Source organism: Anopheles funestus, chromosome 3RL (assembly GCF_943734845.2).
Source record: "Anopheles funestus chromosome 3RL, idAnoFuneDA-416_04, whole genome shotgun sequence".
In the NCBI taxonomy this organism is placed as follows: domain Eukaryota; kingdom Metazoa; phylum Arthropoda; class Insecta; order Diptera; family Culicidae; genus Anopheles; species Anopheles funestus.
The window spans coordinates 69,842,575-69,860,382 of record NC_064599.1 but is presented as its reverse complement, the minus strand read 5'-3'; the positions used below and the strand labels follow the sequence as shown (position 1 = coordinate 69,860,382).

The 17,808-nt window shown below is 45.6% G+C and overlaps 2 protein-coding genes across 5 annotated transcripts; one reads left to right on the top strand and one right to left on the bottom strand.

The window, feature by feature from the left end:
- Window positions 1-163: 163 nt before the first annotated feature.
- On the top strand, window positions 164-11,773 carry LOC125769546 (mucin-19-like). The gene is made up of 10 exons (XM_049438279.1): window positions 164-531; window positions 1,550-6,092; window positions 8,128-8,255; window positions 8,457-8,668; window positions 9,037-9,133; window positions 9,624-9,976; window positions 10,064-10,204; window positions 10,274-10,556; window positions 10,632-11,110; window positions 11,182-11,773. The coding sequence occupies exons 2-10, from the start codon at window positions 1,732-1,734 to the stop codon at window positions 11,260-11,262; spliced, it is 6,135 nt and encodes a 2,044-aa protein (XP_049294236.1). The 5' UTR covers window positions 164-531; window positions 1,550-1,731; the 3' UTR covers window positions 11,263-11,773.
- Window positions 11,774-12,342: 569 nt separating this feature from the next.
- LOC125771227 (lysophospholipid acyltransferase 5) lies at window positions 12,343-17,111 on the bottom strand. Of its 4 annotated transcripts, none has more exons than XM_049441623.1 (6): window positions 16,989-17,111; window positions 15,909-16,127; window positions 15,164-15,388; window positions 14,600-15,094; window positions 14,208-14,512; window positions 12,343-13,469 (listed from the first exon to the last, which is right to left on the bottom strand). In XM_049441623.1, the coding sequence occupies exons 2-6, from the start codon at window positions 15,988-15,990 to the stop codon at window positions 13,134-13,136; spliced, it is 1,443 nt and encodes a 480-aa protein (XP_049297580.1). In that variant the 5' UTR covers window positions 15,991-16,127; window positions 16,989-17,111; the 3' UTR covers window positions 12,343-13,133. The 4 variants fall into 4 exon arrangements, with proteins under 4 accessions (XP_049297580.1, XP_049297579.1, XP_049297581.1 ...); XM_049441622.1 differs by having other exon boundaries at window positions 15,909-16,477; window positions 16,989-17,083; XM_049441624.1 differs by having other exon boundaries at window positions 15,909-16,143; window positions 16,989-17,076.
- Window positions 17,112-17,808: the final 697 nt, after the last annotated feature.

Genomic DNA, 17,808 nt, shown 5'->3' with positions numbered 1-17,808 from the left:
GTATTCATTCATGAAAACAACCGCATTTACAAAAGCCATTTTTACACATTTTTTAAAGCAATAAAACCAACATTTTAACAAGGAAATTGAAGTTCCATGACAGAATCCACCACACTTGCACGCACTTTTCGCACAGCACGATACGTCAAGTGGACAAACGTCAAATGCTACCCACCTTACCTTTACGCATCTTAATGAAAGCGGCGGACATTTTGAGAAGGAGGCTTTATTTTCGTTTCAGAAAAAATAATGCCAAAAAAATGAAAAAATAAGCGCGTTTCGGTACGATGTGAATGGCGTGCGATATTTACACGAAAAGCGGAACGAAACGGTAATACGGTGCATATTGCAGGTGCGGGAAACATTCTGTGATAAACGAACGCGCAACCTCGGAAGAAAAGCCATCCAAGCCCTCACGCCTGGATATCCTTGAACAGTACGCTACGCAAGCAGAGTGGTGTGAAGAATCTGGTGCGCTTTTGTCCTGGTTCGTCCTGTCTGCCGACAAATTTAGAAGGTGCATTACAGCAGGTGTGTGGAAATGTGTTGTTTAACGTGTTAAATCGCAGAAGGCCATGAATACTTTGGTTGTGCCGTTTGTGTTGAAGTATTTCTAGCGGGTGTTGTTCGAACGGTGGAGGGAAACGGGAACGCAATTGCAACCAAATGGTGTACGTGCCGCGGCCGAGAACCATTTGGAAACCCCCGGGGTCCGGATTAGATTTACTATTTGTGAAACAGTGATTGTGACCACGAAGAAGGTTAGTTCTCGATGCGTTTTGTGCGAAAGAGCTGCTTTTCATCTTGGCCTCTAACGAAACGGAACAACCGCAAGGGGAAAACTGTCATGCACCAGCGTTTTTTTTGCGTTGCTCAAGAGAACGCTTCATGTGCGAAAAGTCAAAATCACCCAGTTCTGCACGAGGGGACGCTGCGACCGCATGGATGGCGAGGGTGGATCGAGGGATAATGACAGCAGCGATTAGTGCATTTGAGTTTGATGCGTGACAAGTGGTGCGTGGTGCGAGAAACAAGAGGAAAAAATCATACGCACACACACACACACACGCGGTCAGCTACAGTGTTAACGCGCGGTTTTTTTTGTTGGTGTTGTTGCGTTACCGCAGTTTCGCGTATGTAATGCTTACATGCGTGCGAAGCGAAAAAGAAGATCCACTTATGCGTATATGTACGTACGTGCTGCACCGTCACCGCTTGTTTCGTTTGTGTGCGTACGAATCAATGCTGCCTCGAATGTATGATGATCACCGGACGGCAGTAGATAAAGAAAATACACACATGATAATAATCAAATCGATGCAACAGGACTCTGTAAAATACGACCTGTGTGTGAAATTTTTGGTTGGATTTAGACGCAGCACTTAATTCCCGCCGAGGTCCTTTCACGTACAACAGACAGTTTGTTTATAAATGTTTAAAATCAGTATAAAAAGTATTCTTGAAGTGATATTCTAGAGAATTGTAGTAAATTTTAGAATCCTTTCCATCGTCCAGCACATAACTTACGTTCGGTTTTTTCGGTTTGCAGATTTCGAATGTACCCGGCGGATACGCACTGTGTGCGCGACGATGAAAGATGCACAGTAGAGGTGCTTCGTATCAAGCAAAGAAGAAACACTAAACATAACAGTCGAGGCGCACAAGCCAACCGAACCCGCCAATAGCTGTATAGCACCGGGGAAGCTCTCTTCCAACCACCAATCCGTAACGATGGATCCTGTCGGGCCATGGTCGTACTCGTACAATCGAATACCGGGGACAGCGAGTGGGGAGTTCCACCATCATCTAGCGACGGCCGCTGCAGCGGCCAGCGGGACGGCCGGTTTGACCGTGCATCATAATGCGGCCGGCACCTCGGTCGGTATACCGTCGACCACGCCGCAGCTACTGCTGCAAACCGCACACACAACCTCCCTCGGAACCACGAGTGGTCCGTTTAATCCACCCGGGTTTCTATCGCCAGCCGGTGTGGCCGGTTACGATGCCGTCTTTACACCACTGTTCCATCATGCCGCGACTGCGGGTAATCCCAAGCCCGCTCACTACAGCACAACAAGCAGCGGCAGTGTTGCGGCCGGTAACGGTAGTGCAATCAATACGCAACACCGGCAGGTACTGATACAGGCACAAACGCCTGGCGCTGCTATTGCAGCAGCGGCGGCAGCCGCATCTGCTGCAGTTGCCGGCAAGCAGCATACGGATAGTCTCCGTGAGAACTACGCAACAACGACGGCGGCAGCAGCGGTAGCCGCACAGCATCAGCAAAATTTCCTAACGTTCATCGGCCAACAGGCTGCCGCGTCGCACAACAATGGACCAAGCGGTACGGCCGGTAGTGCCAGCAACACGTGGCAAAGCAACAACAACCAATTGCCGAGCCCGTTCGGTATAATGCCGCACGAGAACGTACTACCGACGAGTCCATCGTCCAACAGTAATCCAATAAGCGCCACTAGTGCACCGACCAAGTATGAAAACTTCGGCACGCACTACAACAACACGCTGCATCACACGCAACAGCAGTCGCAGCAACAGTCGCAACAGCAGACGCAACAACAGCTGCAGCAACAGCAACAGTTGGCTACTCTGGTGGGGAAGATTGCGGCAGCCACTACAACCCCGGTGGCAGCACGTTCCTCCTCGCCGGTGGTAAACGTAGTGACAAAACCCGTCGGACAACCACCACCCAGTAATCCTACGGGCGGATATTTCCCTTCGCACCCTAGCAGCAGCAACAGCAGCAGTACGTACGAATCTCCGCACCCGTCAAGCGGTTCAACAACAGCCTATCAAGGTGTCGTCGGTGCTGCTACAAGTAAGTCTTGTCCTCCACCGGGCGACGGTGTCGTTGGTCGCGATTCGTCTTCGCTCCTGGCAACCTCCGCCGGAGGTACGGGAACAGTGTCTGCCCGTTTAGCGGAGTACAACAAGTTCGCCTCGGGTGTTTCCTCTCCCTTACCCCCATCTTCATCATCTACCCTTCTTGTGAGCGGTAACGAATCCAGTGTGCTTTATTCTTCGTCTCGCACCTCATCGTCTGACGCTAGTCTTAAGCAGCAGCAGCACCAGCAGCAACTGTTTCAGCATCACCCATTGAATCATTTTACAATGCCACGCTCGACGACGGATCACTCGCCGCCGACGATACTGCAATTTGGCGGGAACAAAGTTCGACCACCGGCGATCAGTTCGCCATCGTACGGTGGTGCAGGGAAAGCGTCCTCACAGGTGATTCTTAGCCAGCAGCCACAATCGTCACCGATCAGCTACTCGATGACGGACAGCAATCTTCAGCAACAGTCGAAAATAGCCCGGCTCAATGGAACGGGACCGTCTAGCAGTAATGGTAGTAGTAATAGCAGTAATAGTAGTAGTGGTAGTAGTAGTAGTACGAACAGTAGCAATAGTACGAACCCTAGCAATACAAACGCGCAGTCTCAGCAACAACAATACCAGCAGAACAGAACCAGTGCCTCACATAACTATAGGTCCTCCTCTTCCACTTCCACGGTGCCAGGTAGCTATGGAGTTTTGCAATTAGGGGAATCGACCGGTAGCGCTGGAGGAGTCGATGGCGCTCAACAACAGCAGCAACAGCAGCAGCAGCAGCAATCATACCACCATCCTCATGTGCATCATCACGCACCTTATCACATGCTGGCGATGGCTGCGGCTGCTGCTGCCGCTGCCGCTGCTGCTGCTTCGAGTGTGAACGCCGCTACCATTTCCACCATTAGCTCGTCGTCGCTTTCTCGCGTCCCATCCTCCTCACCGGCCGCCGGTTCCACTTCGTCCACCTCGTCCGGTGTTTCTTCCGACTATTCGTCACCGTCATCATGCAATAGTAATCCACCCCGTAAGGGTTCGCCCACCACACAGGCAGGGTACAATACAATCTACGGTAGCGGGACCAGTGTGCAACAGCAGCAACAATACCAACAGCAGCAGCAGCATCAGCCGTCCTTTGTCCTTGATCATTCGAAAGCTGGTGTATCGCATGGTCAGCATCAGCAGCAAATAGCTTATCCTTCGGTCATTACACGAGCGCAGCAGCAACCACTACCAATGTCACATCAGAATGTGATTCAACCGCAGTCACAGCTACTAGAAAGTCAGTGGGACTCATCCACGGAAAGCAAACACGATCCAATGGTGATGGTAAAGAATCTTCAACGTCCTATGCTAGAGGAAACTGTGAAAGAACCCGCTAAACCTACGAAAGGTGGTCGCAGTAGTGGAAGTAATACTGCAACCAAATCGAGACGGAAAAAGATGGAAGGATCTTCCACGCCCGGTAAAGTAAGTTCGAAAGCAAATGGGATGGAACAACAGCGGGAAGTAGAACCTTCATCACAGGATGAGCATAGTCGTAACGATCGCATCACGATCAAGTCGGAACACGAACCTGGCGAAGGAGGTCTAGAGCAGCGATGGCACTATGGCGCATCGAACGGTATTGTGGCATCGCAGCCGGTTGGGTTTTCGGTTCCTACCAGTTCGCCTTCCTCCACGTCGGCCTCGTCCGCATCGTTCTTTCCAACCTCTCCCCATTCTCATCCGCAGCACCATCACCATCCTTACCCGTACCATCATCCTTCGCTTCACCATCTTCACCAGCATCAGCTTACGGGTGGCAGTAGTGGGACATCGTTAACTTCACCCACACCCAGTGCTGTCGGTCACAGTCCCTCTGTGCCGGGTAGTAGCGTTATTTCTCAATCCGAGGGTAGTGTGTCTCCGTCTGTCTCTTCTTATACCACTCTTCTGAACGTATCGCAAACCGTGGGACACGAACTGGCTGGTGCCGGGTCTACAAGGAGCGAAGACGAACGGTCCCGCCGTTGGGCGGCGTTACAGTCGCAAGCGCAGGAAAAAGTAGTCGTGCCCAATATAGAGGAAGAACTTGGCTTTCTTGCAGAACATAATGGTAGCGGTAGCAGTAGCAGTCCACGTACGGCTCATCCGTCGAATAAAGGGACAGGTGAGACGGACCTCAGCAATGACCAGGAGGACCGGGTGGCACCGAAAAAGTTAAACGTTCCCGATAACATGAACAAAGGCTTTATGGCGAGCTATCTGAAGTTTCTGCAGGGCGAACGGGAAGGTTCACCACCGCCGGTGATGCGAGCCGGTCGGAAAGCGACCTGGTCCAGACCCGTCACAACACCAGCGTCCGTACCGTCAAGCAGTAAGAACACTACAACACCGCCGAACCCAACGAGTGTCTCGCCTAGGAGCAACAGTATCGCTACCACTGGCAGCAAAGCGCACGATGTTAGTAACGGTATCCCTGAGATAGAAAGTGAGAATCAATCTGCTAATTACAGTATTACCGCTCTGCAGACTCCTAAATCGGTGCCATCTCAGCAGCAGCAGCAGCAGCAGTCGAACACAAATCGGAAGCGAAAGTACAACACGCCCTCACCGGCTGGTGGAAGCAATCACGAAGGTAATGCACCGGTATCATTTGAACCGGTTACGGCACAACACAACCCGGTGCAAGAGACCGTTGGACAGCAAGAGTTCGCAAACGATGCGAACAACAAAAAGCACACGAGCAGTGTCCAACCGGAACCACCACCGAGTACCGTTATTAGTATACCGAAAAAGGCGCGCTACCTTCAGCAACAACATCTGCAGCAACAGACTATTGTTGCTGCTGCATCGGCGGGAGATCCTTCCGGCCTTGCTGTGGTGTCTGCGTCACCGACGGAAAGCGTTCTAATGGTTGCGTCCCCTACGGGTGGTACACAGCACCAGCAGCAACAGCACATTCTACCGTCCACAAGCGTTGGGATTTTATCCTTATCCGGACATCAACCACTAACGCAGCAACAACAACAGCTGCAACAGCAGCAGCAACACGCACTAATGCAACAAACGTACTATCATCATCATCCTCATCAAGCTCAGCAGCAGCAACAGCAGCATCTGCAACAGCAACAGCAGCAGCAACAGCAGCTGCAACACCACAATGCACACTTGCAGCAACATTTGCATCAACCGCATCAACAGTCAGAAGAGGCAGCTGCCTTCAATCTGTACGATTTCCATATGCGAAGGCAACGGTGGTAAAGCAGCTTGACTTGAAGGATGTTGATGATGTGCGCTACCGAAACACCTCCCTCCTGTCCCATCTGTTACTCCTATACCTTTATCCCATTCCTTTGTTACACGGCGGTTCCTTGTGCCATTTGCTTGTTGGTGAGAGAAAACGTTGGGACGGTGGTGTATGTAAAGGGACCGCGGGGAATGGGTGGCAGTTTCTGTTCTTCTCGATTTGTTATGTTGCGTATAACGTACACATTTCTTCAACCTTCTCGAACCTACCGGGGTGCTACCAGAGTTGCAACTCACTAAAACGATTGCACCACACTAAACAAAAAAAGATACGGGGAAAGCTCTTTACGCTCCATTCGCTCCCTTTTAGGTCACAAACAAATCGATCTTACTTTTGTCGAAATTAATACTCATCGATAGCAAACCGAAAGGGGCATGAGTCTTTCGCGCCGTGGATGGCGTACCGCTTTGTCGATCTTAGTCGATTCTCGCAAACATTGCTAAAATTGTTTGGCATGAAGGAAATACTCAATGACATTGGATTCGTAATCTCTGTGATATACATGTAGAAAGGAAAGGTCGATCGACAAATGGATTTTTTTTTATTTTGGCCACATTCTCGCTAAAGGTTTTTGTGCTAGGGAAAATTTCGTTGCAGGGAACGGTGCTGTTGGCTCTCTAGTTGGTTTTAGGGGAAGGACAACAGAACAGTGTTTAGTATTAAAAGCTGATAAAGTGAAGGAATAGATACTCTATTCGCTAGATTCGATAGGGTTTTGTGCGGCGTTTTTGGTGGCGTTCGACTAAGAGCTAATAAGGGTGGAATTGAATCACAAATTCGCTTTGTACATAGACCACCGGGTTAGCACACGAACAAGGCGAGGGTTTTGTTTAGTGATAGTAGATACGTAGCTTCACAATGCTTGTACTTCAAACGTGAATGACTGCGCGTTGTATTAGATTCGCTTTCTTGACTCGATCAGCATGATCGCAGAATGGCAAACAAATACTGAACCAGGTTCACGAAAAGGAAACATCAAAGTATTTATTTACGCAATACGGAAACCCAATATGGAGAACACACACGAAGGATATGTGAGTTAGGCTAAGTGAAGGAACAGGCAGCAAAAACGAAGGGACAATATATTAAATCGTCGCTAGCTGTTTACTTTCTACTAGTGGTCGGGTGGGCGACCAACTGATGGGTAATGGTGAATCACACTAGTCTGGCCTAGCCAGAACGGATGGCTAATGTGTCACTAAACTACCCGTGTCAGTTGTAGAATGAAGTTGCAACAAACAAAACTAACATAACAGAAGAGAAGCAAACAACAAACAGCAAACAAAACGTATGCCATATGACACAGAGGGGACGAATGTTTGATTGAGTGTAGTATAGTAATATGTGTAGGCCATAAGTAAGCTAATGAACCCGAACGAGAGAAGTGCACCGTGAGACAGGCACCACACGTTCGGAATGGTGTTTTATTTTGTGTTTGGCATTTTAAATTTCCCATCTGTTTTAGTTTGTATTTATCTCCATTTTTTTAAATTCACCCGTAAAATCATACTGTATATTCAGAGTAAGGCCCCCCCACCCAGCGCTACTGGGGCCACGCGAGCCATTTGGAACCGATCGCGGATGCACCCAGTAATTGTAAATCTCCGGATATCGACAGGAAAACGAAGCTTGTTTGCGGCAGTATAATCAGCAGAGGTGTGTTTGTGTGTGAGAGAGCAGATAGTCAAAACGGAAACAAATCGAGTTATGAAGAGAATATAAAGCCTTTGATTTTATGATACAACTTTGCGTGTGCATGTGTTTATGTAAGACAAAACAAAAAAACAGCGTAACAGAGGTAGCACCCCGGGGGAAGGAATGGATTTCTTTTTATTTGTTTTAAAGCAAACAATTTATTGCAAAATGAAGCAAAACGTTAAAAACTTTGAATGATGTTATTCGTTCAACGAAAACAATGAGCAAAAACTGCATGAATAATGTGTGCTTGTAACATCAGAACAAACTCTGCTCTGTCTCACATTAAGCCACGAACAAAATTGGAAAGGCCATCCCGTGAACATCCCGTTTTCCCTGAACCGTGTTCCAATCCTTACGCGTGTTGCTACTTCTGTTACGTTCGATCCGAACAAGAGCTCCCAAAATGCTTGCCGACGTATTTCAAGCTGTATTGCTGTATTGTGCAGAATCGTTAAAATGGAAGGATCTCCATGCGGATGTTGTTGCTGAAGGATAGAATAGCCTGAGCCGGTGAACAAATATTGCCCCAAGATTATTTTTTGTACAAATAATTACTTTTATTATTTATCATGTTTTCGTAATATTATAACAAAAAAAAAACAAAACAAAACAAAAGCCGACGATCCACTGATTGTTCCACAACGGCGCGAAATGTCTAACCGGAAGGCAAAGGCGAAAGCGGTACAGCTGCAGCAGGAAATAATTGCCGAAAACAGTCGCACCAGCACACAAGCGTCGGGTTTACGCGCGATGGATGATATAGAGGAACCGGCCGAGTTTGCAAATGATTCCGATTCCGATCCGGCGTGGACACCGGAATGCAATAAGGTACGGTTCTAGTGGTTGAGGCTAATAATTCAATATTAAGAAATAAATCACAGTGAGTGAGTTTAATCGCTAATCGCCAATCTAACTCACTCACTCACTCATGAGTGATTTAAATAAGGGTGAGTGAGTTATTAGTTGCAGTGAAGAGTTAAGTGGTCAGTATAACTCACTCACCTTTGTTTAACTCATTCATGAGCTTTATGAGTTTAGAGAAAGTCACTCACGGCGATGTCTTTTCATAAAAATTCTTCGTAACGATTCAAATTAACTCACTCACTCGTAAGATCGTTCTGTTTTTGACTCTTCTACGTTTTAAAAAAGATAAAATTTCTTTTCTCTCAACCTCCATTTTCTATTCACTTTTACAGGACGATGAAGACGATGAGGAACGATCAAGCAGCAGAAGGAAATCGAAAAAGTCAGCAACAAACAAACAGCAGCAGGCACGTTCGAACATTCTTTCAGGTCCGTATCCTTTGGAAAGGACGAATCCAGCTTTATTATAAGTAGCAGTAAACGTGTGGTGATTGGAATGTATGGATTTAATCACATTCTCATCTATCGGTCATGCAAGATTATTTTTAGTAGCTGATAAAACCAGCTTATATGTGTGTGTGTGTGCGTTGTGCAATACTTTTTTTTCGTCTTTCCAATATTATGTTTCACTCACATTCTACTGTTTTCCTTGTACCTGTTCATTATTGCTTACCACACCACCAACACGCCATACGTGCGTGATTTCCGTCCTAATTCATTCAACGCCAACATCACCAATTGTTGTCCTGTCGCTGTTGGAACTAAACTGCTGTCGCTGATGGTAATTTGAACATAGTTTTTTTTTTTAAAAAGAAGCGAAAGACCTCTTAATAGCATAGTGGATTATGTAGTTGAGGAAAATAAAAATCTGATCCTTTGCTTGTGAAGTTGTTTAATGGAACGTTTTTCCTTCTTTCAGTTGCGGTTGCAGGTGCTGGAATAGCCGATTTCGAATACGGCAGTGGGGATGATGAAGGCAGTGCGAGAGGACACGCACAAACAGTAGAACAGAACGCAACCACATCTCAGACACAGTTGCATCCAATTCCACAAACGGCTGTATTGCATTCTCAAGCACAACAAAGACCGCTAAACGAACAACATCAACAACAGCAAATGGGAATGTACTCACAGCAGCAACAACAACAACAACCGGCCCAAACATCACAGTATAATATTCATCAGCAATCGTACAACACAACCGGAAGCAACATCGTTAGCAATACGATCACCCAAGCCAGTAATCATTCAAACAACAATTCCAATTTTCAGGTTAGCCTCGAAGAAGCTTTTACGTGTTTGCTCACGAAAGAGAAATTTTAATCCGTTTTTTTTATGTTTGTGAATAATTATTTTCAGGTGGGAGATTTCGTTGCAGAACGAAGCGATCTAGCACAAGACTATCCACCAATATGGCGGGTTGATGGAAAAATGTTACTTCAAAAATACGAACCGTTCGACGATCAGAGTGGAAAAATCCTTTACCGGCTCGTTACGACGGTAGGTTAAATAGTCACGATATGGTAGCTTTTACTATTTTTTTAAATATATTTTTTGTTTGTTTTGTAGTACTCCGCATTGAATGAAGAGTCGAAAAAGAAATACGTCCGTATACCGGTTCACTTCCGGGTCCACAACCAGATGGAATCGATCGTGGAGTTTCGGCGCAGCGAGATGTCTGCTGGTGCGCTTCGCGAGGATAGCATTACGCCGTCCAACAACCAAACACAGCTGCTAGAGCAATCAATGGACGAAACGAAAGCGTACCAGGATGTGTTCGAAGTGTACATACAAACACTAATCTCGCAAGCGCTGGATCCGAACTTTTTGAAGGAAATATTCCAGGAACAAGGTACGTTGCTTTACATCCAAGCTGTTAAACGCATTTGCAAGTGCTTAATGGCTTTGTTTTTTCCTCACCTCACAGATGAGTACTTCCTGTCGCGAGTGAAATCGATCGATAGCCTAACGGAAGATCGGAGACGACGCCTGGCCCAGATAACACCGTGGCCGCGCAACATTCTTAACTCGCTAGCCATTTTCCCTGCGTACGATATCGTGACCGAGCTGGGACATGTGTCGCACAGTGCCATGCACCAGCAGTGCTGTGTTGCCTGCCATCAGCCCGGCATCGGGGTGCGTATCGTGCTGCAAGGGCAACCATACAACGCAGCGACACTTGCATCGACGGCCGGTTCACCGGCGGCCCAACAGTATGACAAAAGTTTCCAACTGTGCACCGGCTGTTCGGGCCGGTTCGAGCTGTTGCACAAAATATTCCACCAAAAGTACATGATGTTTGTGGAGTGTGCCAAACGCGTTAATCAGCAGATTACGAACGATTCGAGCAAAGCGGCTACCGTTATCCTGAACGAACTGCTCGCCGACGAACAGTGGCTTTCGATGGTAAGATTCGTCAGGAGTGAAGCGTTGGAAAACAATAAAGTAATTAATGATTTTCTTTCTCCTTCGAATAGCTTTTCAAAGAAGTGCGCAGCGTTTGGGCTGAGATAGAATATTTGGAGCGGCAATATCGTAACCAGGTTGGTTCCCAGTAGGACGATGGTGAGTGTCCAATTTTGTTTTATTAAGTTGTGTATGGACAAGAAACGATGTTCAAAGTTGCTATTACTACATTACTACTTATCGTGCGCGCCATAACTTCTGTGAGAGTTTAATGCTCTCGGTCGAATTTACTTTTGCCCCACTTCAAGACATTTCAAACTACCAAGATTTGTCCTTAAAGGATAAAGACAGCAGCCGTGGGCTTATTAACTTTCAATCGTCCACAATGGTGAACAAATTTTCTATACATTTTTTTTTATTTCGTTGCATTGTTAAGCATTTAAACGTTTCCTTTTTTATGTTTATTCTTTCTATTATGCTTCTTTTGACTAGATTTTTTGTAAGTTTCTATAATTTTTTTTTATATTACCTTCATCCTTCAAATGCAACTGTAGTCGTAACGTGATTTAAATTTTGGCAAACACGCTGTGTACAATTAACGAGAAACTCCTGTAAAGTGTATGACAAACTTAAAATATAAAAATAACATTTTTATCATACTTACTTATGGGAGTCGTGGGACAGCTGTGAAAGTATCCGAAATCCAGCTTAAAAACATGGCGACGATCTTTCTTAAAAAAGACTTTCTGCTTAAAAAACTTGTATAGGAATCAACTAAAAGAAACAGTAAGGAAAGATTGTTTTTTTTTTTTAAATATTTTGTATTTTCTGTTTCAACTTGTCGCTCGAAACGAAGAATATGACTAGTACTGCTTTATTCTAGGGTATCCGGTGTCTAAAATTAACTCACTCTTCCTCTAAATACCATCCCACGTATCTATCCTTTCTCTAATCTCGGTACAGTGCTTTAATCGCAGCAATTTAAAAAAGATAACTGAAATACCTAACCTCACCAACTAGGAAAATTAATTCGGGTGCTTCTGCCTGTCTACCTCACCATACTTGAGCTGGTTTTGCGAACAAACCGGAAAAGTGGCTAAATAGTTCGCTCTGGAAAATGGGGGTAAATATTTGCATTGTTTTCTTTTTTTTATATATTTCGTTTCGGTACGTCTTTTGTCTTTTGACTGCGACACCCTCTGGAAGATAATAACGAGGCAAATCGGTAGATTAGGATAGAGGAATAGTAGTTTTGTGTGTGTTTAAAGAGGAGCTTTCAAGCAGTATCTCCGACAGTTGACGGGTGACATAACAACGTTCGCCATATCAATGTATAATGTGTCTTATCGGGAAGCCGCAGAGATTAGCCTAGTATGATCTGGTAAAGCAACAGTATGATCGCATTTATATTAGGCTCTAGTGCGTTATGTTTATGTGTGTGTATATGTCGAGGAGTTATCCCACAATATCGTGTGTAACGTTTGGCGTAACACCCAGGTTTGCGGGGGGATCGAATCTAATCTGGTACGACCACAATGTCGTGTCGGTCTGGTACGACCATAACCACTATACGGCTACGAGGTACGCATAAGTTTTAATAAGGCCGTTACGCCCAAATAAGAGCAATTGTGTGTGTGTTTGTCCATGTCGGCGAAATAACTCGTTATGTGTGTTTTTTTGTTTACTACGCATATTGTAACGTGCAAGAGAGGATGGCTTCGAATATACTTTTGTTTTGTTATTTGGTAGTCGCTTCGTTCTAGCACACACCGTTCGCTGTAATTGCAAATTGCGTTGTTTAATAAAGTTGAATGAAATATAGTTCCGGAAGGAATTAACTTGACGACCCAACGCGCAAAACACAGCGCAGGTTTTAAAAACGAGATCTCACGTCGATCGCGCAAACAACTGTCGCGCCCTTAGAAGTACGTTAGTGCTAGGCAAAGTGTGTGTGTGTGTTTTAGGCTGAATTCATCCTTCGAGAAACGCTACGTTTTTACGGGCTTCACTCGAGGAGAATCGTTTAATTGTCTTTCTTTGCTTCCGGCGGACTACCAGCAGCAGCTGTCTGAGTCGTTGAAGCTGTTGGTTTTGCCGTGGGCGAGGATCGAGGCAGGACGGCACGCAACAGCGGGGCTAGGAAGATGTTACCACTGACGAACAGGATAAAGCCGGAGAAGCGTACAACCGTGTAGATGTGCCACCATTTGTGGAAGCTCAAAAATACGAACGGCACAAGACACCAGCCAGCCCACACGATCGTGTAATACTTGAGCCCGACGAATACGAGTGCCCGCAGGAGTGGTTGCTGTTGCAGCAGTTGCTGTAGCTTTTCGCTTTTGGCAAAAATTGGCTCGACCTGAAGATGAAGAATTCAGTATAAGTAAGTAAAGAAGAAGTGGTCATTCATGTGAATCTTTGTGTAAAGAGTCATTCGAATCATGATTCAACTCTCAAAAGATTTACAAAGTTTCAACAAAGCGCGAATCTTCGTAACAGAGAATCAGAGTCATTCGTTTTGGAGTTGAAAGATTCATTCAGATTAGAGATGTGCACACTGAGTAAAAGTGAGTGAGTGAGTTTAATCGTGCAAAAGAGTTTATGGTTTCAACTCAGCATAAGGAGTTTTTATGACTCTTTTACTTATTCCTTTACGTTTTTACTCACTCACTCTCTGTGCCGACTAATGACTCACTCCTTGGGGTTGTTACTCACTCACTCACATAACCATATTTAATTCAAACAAAACATATTTTACAATTTATGAAATGTCATTTATGTTTGGGTTAAACTTACTCACTCTTATGTATTGCGTGAGTTGAAACGCAAAAGAGTGAGTCATTAGTCGGCAGAGAGAGAGAGAGATAGTGAGTGAGTAAAAACGCCAAGAAGTAATTAAATGATCAGTTTAGAGTAATATTTTTATGACTCTCAAATGAGTGAGTAAAAGTTTCAAATCCTTAAAACCACCCATTCACTCTGGTTCCACTCTCTGAAAAGAGTGAGTATTCTCATCTCTAATTCAGATCCATGAATCGGATTAAGATTCATCCAAATCTTTTAGTGCTAAAATGGATCAAATTTTTGGCATACGTACCTCTTTCTCCATTCGGATAACCATAAACTCTAGCAGGAATGTAATGTAGTAGCCGCTGTGGAAACCGTGCCAAACTGCAAGGAAGAACAACGCACCAAGATGCGACAGCATGCGATTGTTGAGGAAGCGCAAACGCTTGTACACGTAGTTGGCAACCCACGTGTTGGTCTGCACGTTAAACGACTCAACGTAGTGTCCGTACTTGCTGGTATTTTCAAATACGCCCACCTTGATGTTACTGCAGCCCGACAGCTCATCCGAACAGTACTCCCGTTCGCCCGGTTTCGCATCAATGTACGTGAGACCTGTGGCGGTGAAGAAGAAAAAATCGATTAACATCCTACGGCTAAATAGGTCTTTCCCCGTTTCCCCGCAAAATAGTTAATTCGCACCATAAATAACAGCAGCACCTTCCGCGAGCAACCAGATCGAGATGTATTTGTAGAGCGTTATCCGTCCCCAGGCACCGAGATAGATGTGTTTCATGAATAGCGTTTCCTGTGCGTACTCGTCCGATAGTAGGTACGCATCGGATACGTACTGTGTACCGACCTGGTTCACCACGAGATAGAACACACCCTGGAGAAATTTCTTCATCGCGTACGCCGGTGCGTTCTGTGTGTGCGGTTCGTACGCACCGGATATGAAGCGTTGATAGCGCAGAAAGCTAAACTGTGGCCCAACGAGTACGGTGGCCGGAAAGTAGGTAAATGCGACGAGTTCCAGCAGTGACGGTGCGGGTATACATTTGGCATCCGGTTTACCATCCGCTTCCTTCTTTCTGCTGTCGGACAGATCGAATGCAAGACCGATCAAACGCAGCACCAGCACACAGTGTGGCATCGTCCATTTGATATCGTACGTATCGCTTGTCGTGTAATAATAGCCTACAAAAAGGAAACACATTAGATCGCGGATCGTTCTGGTAGAGTACCGTTTGCTTTTCTGCTGCTTACCAATTAACAAATATCCCATGTGATAGGAGAAGCTCACCGGTACCAGCAGTGCCGTTTTGCCGAGGAAGGCATTACACAGGAAGGTAACCGCAACGGCCAGCAAGCTGTGATAGATATCGGTCCCATAGTTAAACACCACGATCGATAGGCCGGTAAAGGCAATGTAGAGATTTCGTAGCGTCGAACCACCCTTGAGCTGTCGATAGAGCGCACCGATCGGGTAGGCTGCGTTGTAAGGCCATGATGATATTGTAGGGATTCGCCGGTCACCACACACCGTACGGGGTTCCGGGTCCCGCGTGAGTGAAAACATGGCGAAAGTGGCACGTAGGTAACAAAAACGAGAGAAAGAAAAATGAAATGTTAGCAGATGTTAAATATAAATCGGCTAAAAATATAATGCGCCATCTCCCTCTGCCCTCAAACACCGCCATAGGCCCCTTATTCAATCGATACGCGCGAGTGGCGAGGATGGGCGGTCGGGGTGGCTAGGCTTAGCTAGAGGACCCTTTTTGCATGCATGTGTATTTCGATTCGCAATGCTTGCAGCAATGGCCATATGCAGCGCCGCATGCATGGCATAAGCCTCCTTCAGCCAACGGTTATATCATGCTGATCGAAATCGTTTTCGTAACCGGAGGCATTTGTAACGCGCGCGCTGCGTACGATTAATGGAAGGGGCATTAATGGTCAATAGTGGCCCGATTCGATATATACGCATGTGGACCGCATACGCGAGACTTACCGAGAAGGACGGAAAGAATGAGCCGGATTGCGGGTACCGATGCACCGCTCACACTGGCAAGGGCTTCCACCGGGTTGATCATTGCCGTCTGCTAGTGCGGATGGTGTCGCCGTCGTTGCGGTGTAAAATTCAACGTTACACTCCCGGTTGCAACCGCTTCTCGGGCGTATTAAATGCCACGTTCACGCCGACTGATACACTTCTGCCTTCCTGACGGACCTAATTTACACGAAACCTCAAAAATTATATAATTATGCGTTCGATTTTTTCTTTTATCACAACACTGGCAGACACTTGGAAAAAAGGCTCCTTTAAGGCCGGATTAATCTTTTCACTAATCCCCGCCCGTGTGTGTGGCCTTCACGGCGGTGTGTTCTGGTTTCTTTTGCGATTATTGCGACGTGGTGTAATGTGTGTATGTTTTTGTTGTTGTTTTCTTCTTCCTCTATCTGCCTGACACAATTTCCACCAAGGGAAAAAAGGTTACACTGCCGGTTCCGATCTCTCACACGCGCGCTATCACACCCCAAACACAAGATGCTGTACCACACCGCATCAGCACGCAACTGCTGCAATGTCGCGTAAAACGTAAACCCACCCGTGGTATGGAATGAAAAGGAGACGATAACGATGATAAAGGTGGCAGTGGTGGTGGTGGTGGTGATGATGGTGGGATGGAAACCGATGCAAAACAAGCAAACCTTCCCCGTTGTGATTTGTGTTTGTTTTTGCACGACGCTTGGCACTTCGAAGCAGCAGCAAAAGCCAACCTTTAAAAGTGTCCACGCATCAAATGCAAACCACTTTTCCGTAAGCAAAACTGAACTTTTTGAACTACATTCATTGATAAAACTGTCCCAAAAAGTATCTGTAGTTTACGCGACTAAGCGCTAGTATAAATCGAAACACACTAATCGAATTACGAGGCCACAACACAGGCGCTACATCGCGATACCGTGCCCCGTTTGCAATGCAAATTTCGTTTCATTCGCTTGAGAAACGAATAAGTTTTGCAAATTGCAACCGTTCGCAGTAAATAATTAGCCACAAAACTAAAAACGGAGACGCGAAAAAACTTACGATTGAAACGCTCGTCGTTGTGTGATAAACAGCAGAAAATGTTGCAAAACGAAACAATGCAAGCCGTGGCCAGATGGGCGCACATTCTGCTTGCTTCAGATGTGTCAAAAGACAGTAAACAGCACATCGGAGGAGATGTATTTTTTCGCTTTACTCTTATTGTCATTTGTTTTGTATTTCTACAAAAGTTAACATAATTTTTAATGAATTTAACTAATTTCCAAGTGGACTTATACGGAGTAAGATTTAGTAGAATTATGTTTTCTGATAAACTAACAACTTTAGACCTGTGGCCATGGCTTTAAGCTGTCAAAATACATGTGGATTTTGGCGTTTGTGACAGTAGTAGCTACAGTGGTGTACATTTATTTAGGCTGGTGGCACAGCTCAGTCGCACGACTATTGTAATCGCACGACCAAACTAGAGATGAGAATAATAACTCTTTTTAGTGAGTTAACTCAGAGTTAATGAGTCCTTATTACGAGTCAGCTCGCTTAATGACTCATTTCAAAGTCATAAAAAACCTCGGCATAAATCTCCTAAGGCCTTAGCTTTTTTTTTAGGAAATTTAACAAACTTTTTTAAATTGATTTATTTTAATGCGACTTAGTTGAAGTTTCCTAAGGCTCATTTTTGCACCAAATTTTGGCTATAACTCGGTCGGTATCCAACGGATCGCCAATCTTTAACCTGTGGTCGATAGATGGCACCAATGGCTACATTTTCTTCTTGGACGGCCATGCCCTCAGATGTCTGTGCCAGAAGTTATTCGAGGAACCAAGTTCCTTACCCTGTTTGATAAAATGTAAAATTTTCCTC

Bases quoted from the DNA above. Each gene is read 5' to 3' on its own strand.
- LOC125769546 (XM_049438279.1), top strand. From the start codon at position 1,732: ATGGATCCTGTCGGGCCATGGTCGTACTCGTACAATCGAATACCGGGG. The intron at 8,256-8,456 runs GTATTTCAAGCT...ACAAAACAAAAG, and splicing joins CTCCCAAAATGCTTGCCGAC to CCGACGATCCACTGATTGTT. The intron at 11,111-11,181 runs GTAAGATTCGTC...TCCTTCGAATAG, and splicing joins ACGAACAGTGGCTTTCGATG to CTTTTCAAAGAAGTGCGCAG.
- LOC125771227 (XM_049441623.1), bottom strand. From the start codon at position 15,990: ATGATCAACCCGGTGGAAGCCCTTGCCAGTGTGAGCGGTGCATCGGTA. The intron at 15,389-15,908 runs GTAAGTCTCGCG...CTTACAACGCAG, and splicing joins CATTCTTTCCGTCCTTCTCG to CCTACCCGATCGGTGCGCTC. The intron at 15,095-15,163 runs GTAAGCAGCAGA...TCCTTTTTGTAG, and splicing joins CATGGGATATTTGTTAATTG to GCTATTATTACACGACAAGC.